The sequence below is a fragment of the Thermobia domestica genome, chromosome 7, assembly GCF_964235325.1.
Source record: "Thermobia domestica chromosome 7, izTheDome1.hap1.1, whole genome shotgun sequence".
NCBI classification, from domain to species: domain Eukaryota; kingdom Metazoa; phylum Arthropoda; class Insecta; order Zygentoma; family Lepismatidae; genus Thermobia; species Thermobia domestica.
The window spans coordinates 262,709,883-262,731,174 of record NC_137460.1 but is presented as its reverse complement, the minus strand read 5'-3'; the positions used below and the strand labels follow the sequence as shown (position 1 = coordinate 262,731,174).

The following is a 21,292-nucleotide window of genomic DNA, read 5'->3' as shown; positions in this document are numbered from 1 at the left end:
ATGACCCATGTTCTCACGTTGACCAAATTTTCCCAAAATGAATTTAGCATTAATTTAGCTAAACTTCTAAGTGCTGGATTATGTTTAATTTTGTTCTCATCTAGACGTATTCCTTCCTTTTTATAAAATTGCTGAATGTACTTCTTCTTTAATTCATGTGTTTCACACCATGATGGCCATCCACTAGCTTCTGTTTTTGCTTTCAGGAAGGTGTTTATGTATTCTGCAAATAAGCCGCCACTTTTTTCATCATATTGAACAACGTCATATGCCCATATTTCATGAATATCTATTTTTTGTATCCTTTTTCTAATGCCTTTCTTACTTCATCTGCTACCCATGTTCCATGTAGAACTCGGTCTTCATCGTTGTGATTACAAGGTGCTTGGTTTAATTCACCACAACATGTACGGCAGAGTGGAAACATCAATCTATCATTTGATTTATAAGGGAGGACAGGATGAAACAGTTGTTTTGGAGGCAAAATACTGAGCTTAACTAATCCTTCTACTTCTTCAATGTTGGGAATATTTGAATTTCCAGGCAGGTAGATAGTAGGATGACGAATTGGAAACTTCTTAGTCTTAGAGATAAATGGATAAAGTGAAATAACATCTTTGTATTATATGGTTTCTCCTTCAGATTCTTGTGCTTTATGATACAAACGTATGGCATTCACACGTCCTCCATAAAAAGCGTCACGAGGATTTAATGGTGTTTTCTTTGTATACGGATGATTACTAACATACTTCTTCATCTCTTCATTTCCTGCCAATTTTTTTTTAAATTCACAACCCCATATTTCATGCACTTCACAGCCAAAATCTTTTAATTTTTGGATTTTCTTCTTTGTTGCTTCATATCGAAATTCCATGGTATCTGTAGTATTGTTATATATGAATTTATCTCTGTCGTTAGTGTAACACTTGATACAGGCATGCGTTCAGCATCCCTCATACTCCCACACGTGTATTTTTCCTGTATTGGGTTCTGTCCATACACCATCTACTTTCATTGATGCTATTCGTTTTTCCTTACTACGTGCAGCATTCGTAATTTGGACGTTTCTGTTTTTTTCTTCCCAAGCTATCCATTGTACTGCTTCAATTGATTGTACATCTCTCCATCGATATCCGTTCTTTGGTATGATACCAATTGTATTTTCCTTTAAGAAATTTCTACGATACACTAAATTACATGCACTGGCAATTGTAATACATTCAAGTAAGGGATTGACATTAGTTTCAGATTCAAATGTATTCATAAAGGAAATACAGGCTTGACGTAATACTTCGACATCCTGTACACAATACTTGATGAGTTCTTCTTTCATTTTAAAGGTGTCGTTTTGATGTTCGGTATACCATTCGAGAAACTTGCGTCTTTCGTCTACTTTCATAGTATCTGCTCCATAATATTTAATGTCTGGAAGCGGCCCTTCATAGGTTTGGTTCTCACGTCGATTAAAGAAGTGTGGGAAATATCCTTTGCACGATTGAAGCCCAAATGCACCACTTAATTTACTTAAGGGCATAGGAAGAAAGCTTAGTGAATCGATGAAGGTTACGTTTCTTATTTTAAGAGAGAGAATTTTTGCTCCATTCGTGATTACTTCTGGAGTCCAATTCATCTTCTCAACCATGGTCTTAATGATGAAATGTGCGTCATATCCCTTTGAATTATGGGCAACACAGGTTACTGATTTAATGTTTGGTCGACGTTGTTGAAGATGTTTTAGAAAATCTTCTATTACATTTTCTCCGTCAAAAATATTTTCTCCCTTTCCACAAATGACACAATCATTCTTGATGTTGTTATCTTCATAACATTGGTAACATACATGTTGACTAACCAAGACATTAGGTATGTGTTCATATATGTTTGCGTCCTCGTCTTCTATTTTCGTATCTTGTGTGGATTCAATATCATAAAACAGAATCATAGCTTTCTTCTCCATGATATTTTTTTCATTGGCTTTTTTTGATTTTCTTCTTTCATTCACTTTCATGTAACATTCATGATTGGGTGGTACTATATCATAGCAAATGTTGCAATAAGTTTCTCCACATACGTGAGATCCTTTTTCTTTCACTACAAAAACTTTCAAACACTGGGTACAGCATTTCACAGTTGAACATAAAGGCTTTCCATTTTGATACGGCGCTGACTTGTGATAGTCATAGCATGACTGGCCATAAAATTCTCGATTACAATCATTGCAAGTAATGTGGGTTTCTTTAAAGTCACATGGTGGCTTCTGATGACAACGATAGCATACAGCTGTACAATGTTTCAAATGTGCATGCTTCTTTTCATATTTCTTATGACAGCTTTCGCAATAAAACTTACAGCTAAAACATGCTGTCAAGCTTTCAATGACGTTGTAGTGGTTATTTATGAACAGTAAATTTAAAGCAGTTGTCTCGTTATCACTTGGTGGTGCTTCAAACATAACATCACTTCCTGAAAAGCCCCTATACACTGTAATTTTATAATCCTTTAAATAATCCTGAAATTTACGTATTTCAGGAATTCCACCACCATGACTGAGATCTACATCGGCAGCTTCACACAGTTCTTCTGCTTCTTTTTCTATTATATAATTACTTTGAGTTTTTACATATCTATTATATTCAGTTTGATTTCTTCCCTTGTATTTTTTCAGTCCTATGGCAACGACGATTGCATGTGCTAAACATCTTGTACCTTTATTCTTAATTGTGATAATACCACGTTTTGCCTGTACATATTCTTCAGTATTCATAACATGTTGTTTCAAACGTCCTTGTTCTCTTGGCATACGTACATGATGAAAATTCACGATGCAATCTTCACTTATAAGAAAAGCCGCATTACTTTGCAGTACTTTCTCATAACTTGTCGATAGAACTTCTGCTGAGAGATTTCTTGCTTCTCTGAACGATAACCAAAAAGGGCGGTGTCCTTCTCTCTCATTTGTAATTGTTATTCCTACGTAATCATGCTGGTCCACATTACGTAGTAAATAATCTATTAGTGCCCGTAGACTTGCTTCAATTGCCGTAAAAGGGTTTTCATCTGCACGCACGGGGGCTAGACGGAATCGTAGCATTCTACCCTCCATATTGTATCTTCTGTATTGTCTTCTTCGTTCTTCTATTGTATGAAATCTATTGTGTCCATCATTACGGTTGTTATTTCCGAATCCTACTTGTATATTTGATATTCGTTGTGCTTGAAATACGACTAGCAATTCGTCCATTCTTTTTTCTATGTCGTCTAAATCGACTTCCATTTCTTCGTGTTCTGTACTAGCCTCTGCTAATATTTCCATAATTGAGGGATATATTACTTCTTCTTCTTTTCTGGGATCAGGAAACAAATTTTTTAATCCAATTTTCTAGTTCATTCTTGTAAAACTTATCATCTTCTTCTTCTATTTTCATCTCTTCCTTATTGTAATCCTCTCCTATTATTTGGGAAAACGTGAGATTTAGCAGCTCTTCTTCATTTCTCCTTTCTTCGACGTCTTCTTCTGTTCCTTCTTGTAACCACTTTATAATTTCTTTAATACGGCCTGATGCTTCTTCTGTTATCTTTCTATTGCTAGCACTGTTCAATATTTGTAATAGTTCTTCTTCATCATATTCTTCTTTTTCTACTGGAATTTGAATTTCAATAGTTTCTCTTTCTTCTTCTTCTTCTGTTGCTGATGCTGTTGCTGTTGCTGCTTTTTCTATTCTTTTTTCTATTTTCATTTGTTCTTCTCCGTCTTCTTCTTCTTCTTCTTGCATTTTTTCATGATGATCTATTTCCATTTTTTTCTTTTGCGTCTTCTTCTTCTTCTTCTTCTTCTTGTATTTCTTCTTCTTCTTCTTCTTCTTGCATTTCTTCTTCTTCTTCTTCTATCCCGATTATGGCATTTATTTCACTTAAAAGAACTTGCGTTTCGTTATTTACGTCCACTACCTCTTCTTCTTCTTCAATGCCATTAATGAAGACCGTAATCTCCTTCAGTAAATCTTGCGTACTCTCTTTTGCCATTTTTCTTCCTCAGATGTATATACGTAATGCGATAAATGTAAATGGTATATGTAATAGTATATGAATATGATATATAATAGTATATATAATAGGATATATAAATTTTATTTAAATGGAATATATATGTATATAAATATTTGAAAGGATATATAAGCGATTAAAAGAATATACGAATAAGTAAAAATGTGATATATAACTAATTAAAAAGGAATAATAATAATATCAACAGGAATAGGGAAAAGGATTACACTTATCTTTATTTGTATGCAACCTAAAATAAAAAAGAAATGAATTTTGTTACTTATAAATCAATATATATTAGATATATAAATATATACTATATAAGACTTGAAGGTATACAGGCGACGACAAGAATTAAATTCAGTATGATGTAAACTCTAAACCTTAACTGGACATAAAACTATATAAGACAGAACTTTATGATGTCAATGAAATAATCTCTCATCATACCTTTTAAATATTTTTAACTTTTCTTCCTATTCCACGGGATGAGGAGTGAAACAAGTGTATGCTCACAGTCTCTTTCAAATGTATTGACTAATGAAGATATGTAGATTACACGGCCTTTTATACTTATTCTGTTTTAGAATTTTATCGTTAATTTTAGTGAACGCGAAATCCGTATTTCCTCCTCCTCTCTACACGTCTTTCTTTTATACTGTCATTAATATTAGCGACTACAAATTCAATGCTATCTTCTTTACAACTTAACGAAAAGATGCTATTGACTTTCCCCCTTAAAACCGTTCCTACATGTGTCTTACTTGTCTTATTCATATGCTCCCCTTAACGTGTGAATGAAGGAGGGAAGACATTTTAAACTAAAAGATTTCATCTCTTTTTCTTACGTGATACAACGTTCATCTTTAGTGCACGGGAAGTCACAGGTTGGAATCCTGTCACGATATGGAATCAACACTAGGAAAACTATGGAATCGATACTAATATTGTTTATTTTATATTATTTTACGTGTAAGAATATCACCCCCGGGAACCCACCACTTTTTACCCCTTAGATGTCATGTTACTGATTTCAAAGTGTCTTTATTGAATACAACACCTTCGAAAACTATAGAATCGATACTAATATTGTTTATTTTAATTTTTTACGTATATGAATATCACCCCCGGGAGCCCACCACTTTTTACCCCTTAGATGTCATGTTACTGATTTCAAAGTGTCTTTATTGAATACAACACCTTCGAAAACTATGGAATCGATACTAATATTGTTTATTTTAAATTATTTACGTGTATGAATATTACCCCCGGGAGCTCACCACTTTTTACCCCTTAGATGTCATGTTACTGTTTTCAAAGTGTCTTTATTGAATACAATACCTTCGAAAACTATGGAATCGATACTAATATTGTTTATTTTAAATTATTTTACGTGTATGAATATCACCCCCGGGACCTCACCACTTTTTACCCCTTAGATGTCATGTTACTGTTTTCAAAGTGTCTTTATTGAATACAACACCTTCGAAAACTATGGAATCGATACTAATATTGTTTATTTTAAATTATTTTACGTGTATGAATACCACCCCCGGGAGCTCAACACTTTCTTCCCCTTAGATGTCATGTTACTGTTTTCAAAGTGTCTTTATTGAATACAACACCTTCGAAAACTATGGAATCGATACTAATATTGTTTATTTTAAATTATTTTACGTGTATGAATACCACCCCCCAGGGAGCCCCTCGACAAGTGAACTTTATGTTAGATATTATTATTACATGAGTACTGTACTTTGATCTAAGGGGACTCGGTGAATCAATGGTAAAGCGTTCACTTGTGATGCGATAGGGGACCTTGGTGATTTAGTGATATAGCGTTCATCTTTTGTGCATGGGTTCTGAGTTGAGCAAAATTTTGTTATATTTAGAATGAACTTGTGGTGTACAAACACCGTGTACGTGGATTTAATCCAACTCTTTCCTTTCCAACATTTCATTCATTTCTCATCACCACCGTCCCGGCGGGAGCTCATGTGATTCGGATTCCACGTTAATCAGTAGGTCCACGTCTCTGCTGAAAGGGACGCTAAACTAAAATCAACTCAACTCAACAACTCATCATCACCGTCTGCATTAGCATAGCCGACATAACTGTAAGACGTAAAACTTAGTGGTTCGGATTCCACGTTAATCAGTAGGTCCACGTCTCATATAGCCTCGCTGCTGAAAGGGACACTAAACTAAAATCAACTCAACTCATCACCACCGTCTACATTAGCATAGCCGACATAGAAAGACAGACAGACCTTGTTGGCTTTATTGTTGGACGTAGAACTCTTCATTGTTCAAAAGATTTCATTTACAGACAGAAAGACAGACAGGTATACATCATATTATCAAAATTAAAACACCAAGTCTACAGACACTTCTTGCGTCAATTGCAATGCGAGCCAGAAAACATTCAAGGTGATCATCCTTTTCTCTATTTGGTCTTTCTAGAGAATTATTCACAGTTAAGATGAGATTTTGTAAAGCCGGTCAACAGATATTTTCTCCTTCGTGATCAACTGCCAGTAAAACTGTACCTGCTTGATACAACTAGTCTAACAATTATATTTATTACATTGGTTAGAGCAACAACCAACAATTACAAAAAATATTATACATCAAAGCAAATTTCTCTTGCAAAGTGATATTACTAATATTAACCTTCAGAATTCTACAAACTAGTAAACTTTGGGGACAACACATATCAACTGAAGTCTGCTGAACCGGACGAAACTTCACTGACATAAGTTTTCATTCACTAACGTATATATCATTATATACCAAAAAAATGACTCAAACTGGAACCAAGCTCATGAATTTAAGGTTTTGTTGTAAGATCTGCGTTTTACCAGAGAGCTATCTTGAGCCTTTTTGATATGCTAGTTTTTAGTGGGAAAGAAGCGGGATAATATTGCATACAAATGGAAAAAGGAAATAAAGAAGTGTTTAAAAACCCTCAGAAATATAGTTTCCACTAAGACAGCTATAATGAACAAGTTCAAAAAATACAAAATTTGTAAAATATTTGCGTTTATGAGCAACTGGTACGGTGTAAGTGTAATGTGTGAAATAACTAACGTAAATGTCGGAATTGTAAAATCTTGTAGTGGTTAAAACATACGTCATTGGCTGGAAAACGAACTTCAACTGGATTGCCTAGTACTAAAATAATATTTCAAATCAGGATAAACGTTAAAATTCATGGCAGTGAAAAAGAAAGTGTGAAGTCGGCACAGTTTTTATTAACCATTCACATAACTTCTGCCACATATCTGTTACATAGCTACAACTTTTTTATGCATGACTAAAGGTTTCAACTTGGTGGGTTTCAACATGTTATAAAATACACAAAATAAACAAGTGAATATCGTTTCTCAGGGTGAATCTAAGACTTCCAAAATATGTGAATTCAATACTCAAACTTGAGGTAGTACATCTGTAATAATTTGTTCCCATATAGTAAGAAGATCAAAGAAGGAATCTGTTCCTTGGACGCTGGATCTATGTCAAAAAACTATTACTAGTTATTCGTTACTCTTTCACTTCTATAGAGATAAATGTTGAAAAAATCTTTAACTTGAAGCATTTGTAATTTGATTAGAAAGTTAAGGAAGACGATAGAAGCTATCGTTGGGACGCTGATCCGATCGCAGAAGAGCTGATCGTCATCTTATACAGTTTTATCTATGAAAATTAGATATCAGGATTACTAATCACTTACTAAACAGCAGCTACTACATTTTCGTTTTGTAGCGATAAATATTCAAATCGGAGGCGGATAATTTTAACCAAAACCAGTTTGATTTGAATTTCAGCGGAAAAAAATGAACATACTATTTGAATGCAGAATTGATTACAAGAAACTGCAACGTGACAGATTTTAGCATAGATGAAAAGTGTTGCTGGAATTTAAAAGAGTCCTTACATATCTTACCTTGTTTCCATACCTGCAATAGTAACCGAGTTGGCCTATGGGCTCCGGACTTTTGCGTCACTCTGCATATATAACGGCTTCTTGCTGGGAACAAATAGTGGGTTGAAAACAAGGCGGCCAGGCTGTGACATATAGTGCTCTTAAACTGGTCGGGTTACGGGTCGGGTCGGGTCAGGTAAACTCGGGTCGGTCAGTCGGGTCAGCTCGGGTCGGGTTAGTCGGGTCAGTTCACTTTGGTCAACTGAGTTTAGGTTGTTTAAACTCGGCTGGAGTCGAAAGCTGCTGTTTTTCACTAGCTGCCTAATTAAAAATTCAATTGATTTTATAGAAACCATAAATCTATTTTAAACACTTGCAGCTAGTGTTTTTATGATAAATGCTTATTTTTCTACTTGTGTGTACTTTAATTTTTAAATGCGGAAGATTGATTTTACCAATCGACTGTAGGCCCTAATATTAATATCTACGCCAATATGGAGTCTGGATTTAGAAGAAAACTAGAAGTTGTTTAAGCAACGCCAAAAGAGATATTGGATATGGACGACCAAGCCCAAGCAGGGCCGCGGTGGCTCAGTGGTAGAGAATTCATCTCTGGTGCATGGTGTCCAGTAGCGTAGCTGAAGTTTTTTTCAGGGGGGGGGGCAATTAAGGGTCCAAGAGGATTTTGAGGGGGACATCTCCAATATATATATATATATATATATATATATATATGTGTGTGTGTGTATGTGTGTGTGTGTGTGTGTATTCAAGGTGAATGTTTCCATCTTTATTGTTCATGATTTTACTCTTTGGAAAACAGTGAAAATATAAGAATTTAGTACCTCAAACAACTAGGATTCATTAATGCAATTGATTTCTAATATAAGTAAATAGTTATTTAATCATGACGTTTAAAATATGTGTAGCTGGTTGACTTAAGTGGAAGCAAATACACTTTTACAGGTTAAGAAAATAACTTATAGGTTGATGCCTCTACTTGAAGAGGATCTTTCTATTCGTGTGGGCAGCAGCAAACATATCCACAACTTGTTTAAGATCTAACGATTTAGCAATTTTCTTCTCAGAATAAAGTAACACTAAGTTTTTCAACCTATCATGAGTCATTGAATTGCGTATACAAGTCTTTAATCTTTTCAAAGAAGAGAATGACCTTTCACATGTAGCACTAGAAACTGATATAATCACAGAGATGATACCTAGCTTGTAGGTTTCTAGGAGTGCGTTTTTGTAGACACAAAGAAGATCAACGAAATTCGTAAAGGAATCAGCTTTCGTTTTCTTCTCGTCTTCATACAACTTAATTGTTAGAGCAACCCACATTATGCTTTATTTCTTGTTTAATTATGCTTTTTTTAAATTATGCTTTATTGTTAATTTCAATGATTATTTTACATTAATCGTGTATAATGTATATTTATTATACATCAAATATTCTAAATATCTTGATCTATTTATTGATATTTTTTGCAACTAGTTTCTCTCATATTTAATGAACTTTCTACTTAATTCATTGTAAAGAGATGTGCTTTGCTCGAATAATTTTTTTCTATCATTTGTTTGCGCCTTACAGGTACATATATACAGAAAGGGAAAGTAAAAGATGCCACCAAAAAGTACAGAAAGTGCTTAAGTTCAAAAAGTAAACATAACAATACAGTGACGACACCAGAGGGGGCAAGGGGGTTAGCGCCCCCCTAGTAGCTACTTCTGCCCCCTGACTGCCACCTAGACTGCCCCTCCAGACTCGTACAATCTTTAAACATTCTTCACGTAGTATTTTATATCAGTATCATAACCAATCTCATTGACAAATTGTAGTCTATTTTCCATGAATTTACTATGTGGCAGATTAATCCTCAAGCTTTCTTCTTTGAGCGTCTGGGTATGCACGCATATTTCTGTTTTCTAATTTAGCCCCTTTTGAGGTAAATTTTAGTTATACTTCTTTCTTATGATTTTTAATAATTGTGCCTAGTGAACAATAGTAGATTTGGTCGACTTGTTTTCTTTTCATTGGATCAACTTCGATTGGAAACAAAAGAAAGGTAAAACCAGTTACGTAACTTGTTTGTATTTATCCAGGTTTGAAGTTTTCAGTTTCATATTTTGTTTTATTTAAAACTTCTTTTTTCTGAGACATTATTCTCGGCTTCCAATATTCAGAGGATGTGCTTATAACAGCTTAGTTTGCAACTACCAGGGCTTAATTTTTTGAAGGAGATAAAAATAGTTGTGTTTTCCCTTCCTGCAAATGATAATAATAAAATTATGGAATGAAATTGATTCCCAATAAAATGTATTGTCAGAGTGCTGATCTTTAGTTAGTAATTGGTTTATACTAGTGCTCCTTTACTTATTTTGTTTCAAAGTACTGACGTGACGTCTACCATATAGACTAGGAACTGCTGAAAAATTCGTAGCCCAACCAGAAAGAGTGCACGTGGATTGGTGAAGTTTTACTTCTTCTTCTCTTCCCCCGAGAGTCAATATACTACCTTGTACAGTGCTCCAGCTTTTGCAGAAAAGTTAAAAAAATCTAGATTTCCTCGCACAACTGTTCGTAGTACTACCCCTATCAGATCTAAAATGGCGTCTTTCAAGTGTTATTTAAGTTTGGAAATAAGTACACGTAATAGTTAGACGGAGCCAAATCTGCGGAATAAGAATGATAATCTAGACATTGAAATCCTAAATTATGCAATGTCAGTTATGCTCGCAGGGGCTTGATGGACAGGTGTATTCTCCTGAAGGAACAGAATTCCTTTCTTTTCATTTTCCGCAGCGTTGAACTTTGAATTTTTCTTTCAGTTTTGTAAGTAATGTATAGATTCTGGATTAAATATCTGACCATTGAGGAGGTAGTCTACCACTCCATACTTATATCAGAAGAATGTTCCAAACAGTTTCTCAATCTACTTCTGTGTCTTGAACTTTTTGGGGCGATGGAGATATGAGTGCTACTACTCCATTGACTGTTGTTCCGATTCAGGATCATAGTGGTACAACCATATTTCATCTATGGTTACTATTCGTCAGCGAAATTGATCAGCATTACGGTCAAATTGGAAGAAGACTTCTCTTAATGCCGTTACCCTTTTATTCTCCTGACATATATTTTGGGAACCCATTATGCCGAGAACTTGCGCATACCCAAGCCATTCTGAATTATGCTACCGACGAGTTCCAAAGAAATGCCCAGAATCTCTGACACAAGTTTTGCTGAGAAGGTAAAAACTGAGAAAGCGGGGTGCAGACCTCAGACTATAATAAATATATCGTGAGTTTACTATACACTTTAAAAACTGTATAAATAATAGGTTAAATTATTTTTGTCACACAAAAACTGGGGTGGCCTAGGCCCTCTGGCCCCGGGCTATATCCACCACGAGCTGAAATGCTGCAATTTTCAAGAATAATGTCACAAATTGCATCCATGATTCCAGGAAGAGTCATTGCTTTTAATCATCTTGGATGTAAAGCATAATTTGTTGAGAAATTGCTACGTTTATACTAAGCCACTTACTTCTTCTCCACCATATATAACGGAGGAGAGTCCCGTGGTTTTTCACTGATTTCCTAATTAATTTACTTCGGTGACTTTCCTTGGTGGAACAAAAATGTTATAACAGTAAGGATCTGGATGTTCGTGAAATTATCTGTTTGGGCACACATAATCACTTCAGAGGTCTGAGAAACAATAAGAATTTCATTATTAATATGAAAATTTATATTTGTACATACAGAGATATGTTTTTCTAAACTACGGTTTCATTTTTCTACCTAGTACCTACACTCCTTCTGGATTGGACTACGACATTTTCAGCAGCTCCTCGTAAATTCTGTCTCTGGCTATATATATATATATATATATATATATATATATATATATATATATATATATATATATAGAGAGAGAGAGAGAGAGAGAGAGAGATACATAGCATATAGACGAATGTGTTACTTGTAGCATACGCGAAAGAAATTCAATTTATGTTTAGGCTTCAAAAGTTTCATTGAAAAATATTTCATATGCAGACGTTACTTGTTAGTTACAAATTTTATTTTAAATAAGTTTAATTTATAATCATATAGATCTAACATAAAAACAGCAACGAAATACACAATGTAATGTAAAATAAGTCAAACGTAATAAATATGTCATTTTTGGTATGGCAAATAGCCGCCCCATGAAAATGTATCTGCCCCTCCTTTGCCCCCCTAAGAACTTAAAGCTGGCGTCGTCACTGTAACAATATAGTATGGAGTTCTTGCATACTATTCATTGTTGGCAGAAAAATTTCTTCTTTTACTTTTTTCTTTTCTCCACATCAAAGAATTTCACCGAAAAGTTTACAGAAATGAAAATAAGCTTTTCATTGTTGCATTGTTATCTTCTCAATGATTTTGCATTGTAAATATTGGCTTTAAAAAATATTAACACAGTATGTTAAACTTTCAGTTAAAGAGAATTTTCCAAGAATTGTGCTATATATTTTAAATTATGCTTTATTTTCTAAAATTATGCTTTTAAAACTAGTTTTCCAATGTGAGTGCATTTTGGCGTTCACCCAGTGTCGTGACCATAGTCGGGTCGGGTCAGTTCGGGTCGGGTCGGGTCAACGTGGGTCGGGTTGTCGGGTCGAATCAGTCGGGTCAGCTCGGGTCGGGTCAATCGGGTCAGCTCGGGTCGGGTTGTCGGGTCGGGTCAGCTCGGGTCGGGTTATTCGGGTCGGGTTGTCGGGTCGGGTCAACCGGGTCAGCTCGGGTAGGGTCGGGTCAATGGGTCGGGTTAGTCAATTCGGGTCACGGGTCTTCAACCCGACCCGACCCGACCCGTTGAGAGCACTAGTGACATAGCAGCTGGAAGAAAACAAGATTCTTCTGGACAATTTTACCTGCTTAGACATCTTTGCCTCACTCTGTCTTCATGACGAGGAACCATAGCGGCCCACAGACTGACAATAAATAAATAAATAAATAAATAAAAACAAAATAATAATAATAATAATAATAATAATAATAATAATAATAATAATAATAATAATAATAATAATAATAATAATAAACAGTGTAAATTATAACTACATAATGTTAGCTTGCTCTCATAATTTTAAGCATTTTTTTTACTCAAAATCTTATTTACACAGAGAACGTTTCTGGGTGTTTCACTGGTACTAGTAGTATGTGACCATGCCGTGCATATATGTTGGGGGGTCTTATGTTACTTACGAGATTCAAACTGCATATCAGTGTGTTCACAATCGCAGCTTGCCAGTTTTGAAAGCGGCTGTATTTTTTTTTTTAATACGAAAAGGATTGAAGTTTAGACATCCAATTCAAGAAACAATTGTTGGCAATCATTTTCCTATCTTAAAAATAATAAATCCAATATAGCTGCTTTGAAAATTGGTACGCGATGATTGTGAAGGCTCCAATTTGCAGTCTGAACCTCGCAACATCACATAAGACACCCCAACACACATAGTCGGCGTGGCCACATACCAGTAGTAGCAGTGGAACACCCAGAAGCATTCTGTGTGTAAATAAGATTTTGAGTTAATAATAATAATAAATGCAGCTTAAAATTATGAGAGCAAGCTAGCATTATACAGTTATAATTTACACTGTCCACAATAATAAATATACATATATATCAGTTTCTATCGGTTAGTAGTTAAATAAAAATATAAATGTACACTAATCTGCCTTTATTTATTTAAATTCTCCTCAGCAGCATCTTCATGCTGCTCGTATTATTTGTTTCTATACATTAAGAACCATCTTCTCAAACATCAGAAATTCACATTTTAACTTGTAAACACTTGTTCTAGAAAATTGTCACTGACACTAATTAAATAGAAATCAACAACAATATTTACGTATGTTGGTGAAAATATGTATTACAAATCTACGGAGCATGGTAAATAGATCTTTTCACGAAATGCCACTTTTTGCTACTTTCAAGAAATATCACATTGATGAATAACCAGAAATATATATTACCTTCTTTATAATGTCACTTTTGATTACCACAACTAACTATAATTTCGACGCTGCGAATTGTCAGTTAAAGTTCTGTGGAACTGCAACTGAATTCTTAACTGATCTTCTTCTTCGTCCCTGTATGACATGTTGAAACCATATCCCAATAATCTACGCGATCTCATCGTTAGTTACGTTTCTCTTGTGTTACACAGTTTCTGAAATTAAAAATAATAGGCAGTGTTTAATAACATAATAACAGCAGGTAATGATTAAAGTTCAATTATTACAACTTGTACCTTGTGAGGACAATATTGTGTTACAAAAGTAACATCCTGAAGAAAATGTAAACGGCAAGGAAGACAACAGCTACAGCTGAAAGTGACATATCTCAGACTGTAGCTTAATTACGGACGTTGTAACATGTTGAAGCGATCACACATTTATTTCTAAAAAGTATAGCATATTATAAATATTAGACCTAATATTAAAAAGAAATAATAATTTGAAAACATGTGGCAGCATTTGAGTTGATGAAGAACTAGTGTCTCATTCCGAAGGCTCTGATATCAAATCTGGACCCGATCATTCTTTTTCTCTCAGTCGCACCAGGTGAATGCCGAGGTGGTTACTAAGGCCTTGATGGCCGCTACCTTGCTTGATTTCTTTCCCCACGTAGCTGGCCATACATATTATTTTGCCTTATACAAATGAACAATTTTGATAACGTTGCATTGCAAAGAATACAAAAAATCGCGAATGTAGGAATGTATCATGAAATGCTCAAGAAAACTACCAACATGACGGAACAATTCAGTAAAAGGATGAAATATACTGTATACATATTCGGCTCTTTCTTCCACGGACACTTAAATGTAACGTGTTACTTGAAGATGGGAAAATTGCACATTTTGCTAGAATAAGGATTTTCACTGTTTTAAATGTTATAACAGCGCTTGTAGTACATGCTTTTGGGAAATACAGTTTACAGGAAGATGATTCTGAGAAATATTATTGGGACAATAGTATGTATTTAAAGCGAAAGAAAATAAAAAAGGGCACCAGAAAGTTTTTCCTCTTTTATTTATTTATTTTTTTACAATAATTTACACATAGTGTATCCCTCTTCAAATGACAACTATATTCTTTTCCACTCTGAAAATGAGATTAAAGAACAGTAGGGAGAGTTTCTTACCTATTATTGTGTTAGTGATTAATTAGTGAAAGCTCTTTCCTTTTGCACCGTGCCAACTAAATTGCTCAGCTATTACACTTGTCTTTTTCATGATGTTTCTTGTGATGGCTTCTGAGCTGTGACCTCCAAGTTTTTCATTTTTAGACCTGTAACGAAATACACACTAAGCACTCAAGTAATAGTAATTTAAATTAGAGCATACAACTGATGCCCTTAAACAAATTAGATTGATTTTAGACGACAGTGTCACCGAGTCAGTTGCAATTAGTGCATCCTCAAAAATTAATATTTGCACTGACGTTTTGTTTTTCCAATAAAAGAAAGTTACATACTAATTTTCAAGCAGTTGTACAGGATTGGCAAAAACCATGGTTTTTATTGAAAAAACAAAAAAAACAGGTTTTTTGGTTTAAATAATTTACACTGTGTACTTATATTAGATATGGACAGAAATTAGTTTGTTTCGTCTTGGTGTTATTATGCAACAACAAGGTTATGCTGAAAGGGAATCCAAACCGTTTCTCGGCTTACATCCAAGAGAAATCTTCTATTTCGACACAAAACCGGGACTAATTGGTCACAAATGAGATTGCCGACTCACTCACGGACTCCTGATAAAAATACGTTGTACTGATCTTTACATAGGTTTACTTGTTAATATAATTGTCAAGGGTCATTTCAGAATTACAAAAAGATAAGCAGTTACACAAGTAAAATTTGGTTTCGTTTCGTATGTTTAGGCTTAACTTCCTTATGAAATACCAAGATTATCACGGAGAAGACTTTCGCTTAAAGGGACACCTTGAATCGGTTCTTGGTTTACACTTGAAAGATAGGTTGTGGTTCGACGGAGAATTGAACACAGGACCCCTTGATTAAAAGGTAAAAAGTAGATAAACGTAATGCAGATGGTGCGATTTGTGAAAACGTCACTATGAAGTTCACATGATTTAATTTTTTTTGTTTAAACCAGCCAACCCTACAGTTGTAAATTAGAAATTGATGAAAGCAACGTATCTATAAAAAATATTACTAAATCTTCAGGAAGACAAGGAATAATTTAACAGTTTCAGAATAGACACGGTAGTTGTAAAGTCAATACTCTTTTTAACCTAGATTACCCTAGAAAGTAGCATCTGCTTTAGCTGGCGTGCAATACTATTAACATTTTAGAAGTTGTGGAAAATGCGGGTGTATACGTTGAATTGTAACTTAAGCAAATGGTACACTCTAATAATGTATTCGATGAAAATAAAACTGGTAGGTTGTTTACTTTTAGAAATATACATTGTTACAAATAAGAACTGACTTTACACGCACGCTGTATTCAGGGAGTAATAAAGGGGAAACAAAAACTATTAGCGAACTTCAACATGGATGAGAGATACTTTCCGGCATGCATTGAACAAGTCATGTCTTTCCAAATTACTTCCAAAGCAAAGCCTACACGAAGTTGTTCTATCAGAAATCATAAATATCAGAAAAAATAAAATTTTTGAGTGTTACGTCCCACGCTTATGCCGGTTAGGCTAAAGGAGACGGTGATGATGAGAGATGAATGAAATGGTGGCATGAAGAAAGTGGGAGGAAACGGGAGAATCCACGGTGTTTGTTTACCACATCATAAATATCAGAATTGTCGGCACTATAACGTCAGGAACCTATATTAATACACTAGTTTAGCATTGTTCACAGATTGAAAATATTATGTATAGCTCAAGAAGCAGGTACTTTTACATGGAAGTTAAGATGAAATGAAACATTTAGTTTAACGTCTCACGATTATGCATGGAGGTTAAGTGAGACGCTGATGATGAGAAATGAATTAAGTAGTGGAATGAAGTAAGTGGGAGGAAACAGGACCGCCCCGAGAAAACACACGCAAACGGTTTGTCTACTACAAAGCCCGCTTGGCGCGAGCTGGGATCGAACCAAGGACCCCATGCAGCAGAGATGAACTACGTACTTTCTAAACGTTTCAACTAGTTCTAAACGTACTCGCTTTGCTGTCAGACCAACAATTAAGCCCCTTTCACTCTAATATACGGAATTTTCATAAACTCTCGGACACGTGTCTACTAATTTTTACCAGCTCCATTCTCCCTCCATCGCCGTCAGCGCAATTCTTGTTCCCTTCTAGAATATATATTTAAAAAAGAAAGCTTAATTACGTATCTAATTATTTTAAATTAGAAGTCCAAATACCAAATTCCACGTTTCTAACCTTCAAACCAAAACCTTTTTTTCCTTTGCCCCTCTTTTCTTCAAATTTTTACTAAAATATCAAAACTCAGTGAAACACATACAAATTATTTTGAATGAGGAGCCTAAATACAAAGCATCAAATTTTTAAGCTTAAGGGATTCGGTGATGTGGCTATCTCATTAAAATGCTTTTCACCCCTTTCCGCGTAGCCAGCCTTTTTCTTCCATTCTAAGTTGTCAAAAAATAATATATATATATATATATATATATATATTCATCCTCACGGCATTGTCAAGGCTCTATATTTGTATTTTACATTTATTATTGCAACCGGGTGTTACTGACTTCCGTATACGGTAGCCCGATCATCACCCTTGTTCTTCCCGCGCACAGTCATTCGAAGAACTGAAAACGTACTCTGTACACAAACAGTTTATGGTTGTGAACTCGGAAAGCCTGGTACTTCTGCTTGTCAAGGTCAAAAAGTGGGAGAAAAAAGGATGTGTAGAATGTAAAGAGGGTGCAACAGTGACGGATGCTTGTAAGGGAACATATTCATTTGTAGTTCGTGCACATTCCGCCTGTAGCGCTACTGTGGCACGACGTATATTGTAACTGTATAACTCTTGTACACCGCTAGTAGGTCTATTCGCGTTAGTGACGACCGAAACTATGTTGTCAGCTCTGACTGCGATAAGGCACTGCCGTGCTGGTTTTCCTTCTCTTTTTTTCCCCCTTTTCCATTTGTGAGACGCCAAACATGTTGTTTTTGCTTGTTGCACGCGCTGAACGTGTTTCGGCGAGCGAAGTATTTAAGAAGTTGACTACATATTCTTGTTTGCGATAGTTTTAAATTGGTTAACTGTTGAAAAATATACGAAAATAAAGCTGTACTTGTTAAGGTATATTAGTCGAGGACGTAGCTACTGACAGTGTTGATTACAGATTTTCTCGAGGAAGAATTTAATTACAGTAGAGGTGAAAAGGAGACGTCCATTTAGACAGCCCCCCTTCCTTATCAGACTCAATCGGAAATGGTCTCAATCGTTTGTACACAAATGTGCAGGCGAAATTTTCGTTTGTACACAATTAGGGGCGCCGTCAGAACGAAAACAAAGTGGGGGCTGTCTAAATGGTAGCCCCCCAACAACATGTCCTATTCAAGTACAAATTGTCGCAATCATTTGTACATCGTTTCTACAGAAATGTGAAGGCGAAATTTTCGTTTGTACACAATTAGGGGCGCCGTCAGAACGAAAACAAAGTGGGGGCTGTCTAAATGGTAGCCCCCACCAACAAGTCCTATTCAAGCACAAATTTTCGCAATCATTTGTACATCGTTTCTACAGAAATGTGAAGGCAAAATTTTCGTTTGTACACAATTAGGGGCGCCGTCAGAACGAAACCAAAGTGGGGGCTGTCCAAATGGTAGCCCCCCCTCACCATGTCCACTTCAATCACAAATTGTCGCAATCGTTTTGTACATCGTTTGTACAGAAATGTGCAGGCGAAATTTTTGTTTTACACAATTAGGGGCGCCGCCAGAACGAAAACAAAGTCGGGGATGCCTAAGTGGTAGCCCTCCCACCATGTCCAGTTGAATCACAAATTGTCGCAATCGTGTGTACTTCGTTTCTACAGAAATGTGCAGGCGAAATTTTCGTTTGTACACAATTAGGGGCGCCGCCAGAACAGAAAAAAATGGGGGCTGTTTAAGTGGTAGCCTCCCACCATGTCCAATTGAATCACAAATTGTCGCAATTGTTTGTACTTCGTTTGTGCAGAAATGTGCAGGCGAAATGTATGTTCGCACGCAATTAGGGGCGCCGCCAGAACGAAAAAAATTGGGGGCTGTCTAAGTGGTTGCCCCCGACCATGTCCTATTCAATCACAAATTGTCGCAATCGTTTGTACTTCGTTTGTACAGAAATGTGCACCCGAAATTTTCGTTTGTACATAATTAAGGACGCCGCCAGAACAGAAAAAATGGGGGCTAAGTTGTAGCCCCCCCCACCATGTCCAATTCAATCACAAGTTGTCGCATTCGTTTGTGCATCTTTTGTACAGAAATGTGCAGGCGAAATGTTTGTTTGAACAAACTTAGGGGCGCCGCCAGAACGAAAACAAAGTGGGGAGCTGTCTGAGTGGTAGCTCCCCCCACGATGTCCAATTGAATCACAAAGTATCGCAATCGTTTGTACATTGTTTGTACAGAAATGTGCAGGCCAAATTTTCGTTTGTACACTATTAGGGGCGCCGCCAGAACGAAAACAATGTGAGGGCTGTCTCAATGGTAGCCCCTCCCATTTCCAATTCAATCACAAATTGTCACAATCGTTTCTATATCGTTTGTACAGAAATGTGCAGGCTAAATTATTGTTTGTACATAATTAAGGGCGCTGCCAGAACGAAAACAAAGTGGGGGGCTGTTTAAGTGATAGCCCCCGACCATGTCCAATTCAATCACAAATTGTCGCAATCGTTTGTACATCGTTTGTACAGAAATGTGCATGCAAAATTTTCGTTTGTACATAATTAGGGGCGCCGCCAGGGCGAAAACAAAGTGGGGGGCTTTCTAAGTGATAGCCCAATCACCATGTTCAATTCAATCACAAATTGTCGCAATCGTTTGTACATCGTTTGTACAGAAATATGCAGGCAAAATTTTCGTTTGTACACAATTAGGGGCGACCTCAGAACGAAAACAAAGGGGGGGCTGTCTAAATGGTAGCCCTCCCACCATGTGCAATTGAATCACAAATTGTCGCATTCGTTTGAATATAGTTATAAAGAAATGTGCAGGCGAGATTTTCGTTTGTACACAATTAGGGGCGCCGCCAGAACGAAAACAAAGTGGGGGGTTGTCTAAATGTTAGCCCTCCCACCATGTTCAATTCAACCACAAACTGTCTCACTTGTTTGTACGCCTTTGTACATAATAAATGTGCAACTGAAATTTTCGTTTGCACATAAATGTGGCCCCGCCAAAACGATAACAAACTATGGGCTCTCTAATTGATAGGCCTCCCACCATGTCGAATTCAACCACAAACTGTCGCACTTGTTTGTTACGGTTTTGTACAGAAATTTGCAGGCGAAATTTTCGTTTGTACACAATTGCGGGCGCGCCAAAACGATAACAAAGTATAGGCTACCTAATTGGTAGCACCCCCTACGTCCGATTCAAAAGAAAATCATCTCAATTGTTTGCACATCGTTTGAGCAGTAATGCGCAGGCGAAATTTTTTTTCTAAGCTATCACATGCGTGGACAGAACGAAAAAAAGGGGAGTTGTCTAAGTGCTAGCCCCACCATGTTCGATTGAACCACAAATTGTCGCCATCGTTTATACATCGTTTGTGCAGAAATGTGCAGGTAAAATTTTCGTTTGTATTAAATAATATACGGATGTGAGTATTTTTAATATCTGCGATCAACATTAACCGGTTTGAATAACGGTTGATGAGTTTGAAAATGGTTCCTATTGCACTAGTTGAAAAAAAAATTCTTTTTCTCTGGCACACGGAAGAAAATGCCTGATTCTAATAGAACTTTTCACGTAGAATTCGAAATTAGTTTTTCTCCATCACCCTCAGTTTTCCCGTGACAGAGGTGTTTTCGGAAAATTTCCCCTCAAATTTCTGTTCTTTTTCTTTTTTTCTTTTTTTAAACCATTTTCATACTTGTAGCTTGGGTACCTTAGGTATATAAACGCACAAATTATATTGTATGTTAGCCTGATTTATACTTAGTAAGCCCTCTAAGTTTCATAAGAATAGCATTATTCTATCTAGAGAAATAAACATATTTATATAAAAAATATGCTATGTGTACTGTTCATTTTACAATATTCATTAGTGCAGATAAAATCACATATAACTTCCACGAAAATTACAATATAAGCACGGTTTATATCT

At 35.9% G+C, this 21,292-nt stretch overlaps 1 protein-coding gene across 1 annotated transcript in view; it reads right to left on the bottom strand.

Annotated features, from left to right (window-relative positions):
• Window positions 1–13,942: 13,942 nt before the first annotated feature.
• Window positions 13,943–21,292, bottom strand: part of LOC145690874 (uncharacterized) — a 97,149-nt gene continuing 89,799 nt past the window's right edge. Inside the window, exons 2-3 of the mRNA XM_081766274.1 lie at window positions 15,171–15,316; window positions 13,943–14,193 (exon numbers count right to left, since the gene is read on the bottom strand). Of these exons, the coding sequence (XP_081622400.1) occupies window positions 15,193–15,316 (124 nt within the window). The 3' untranslated portion in view covers window positions 13,943–14,193; window positions 15,171–15,192. The remainder of the gene's footprint in view (window positions 14,194–15,170; window positions 15,317–21,292) is intronic.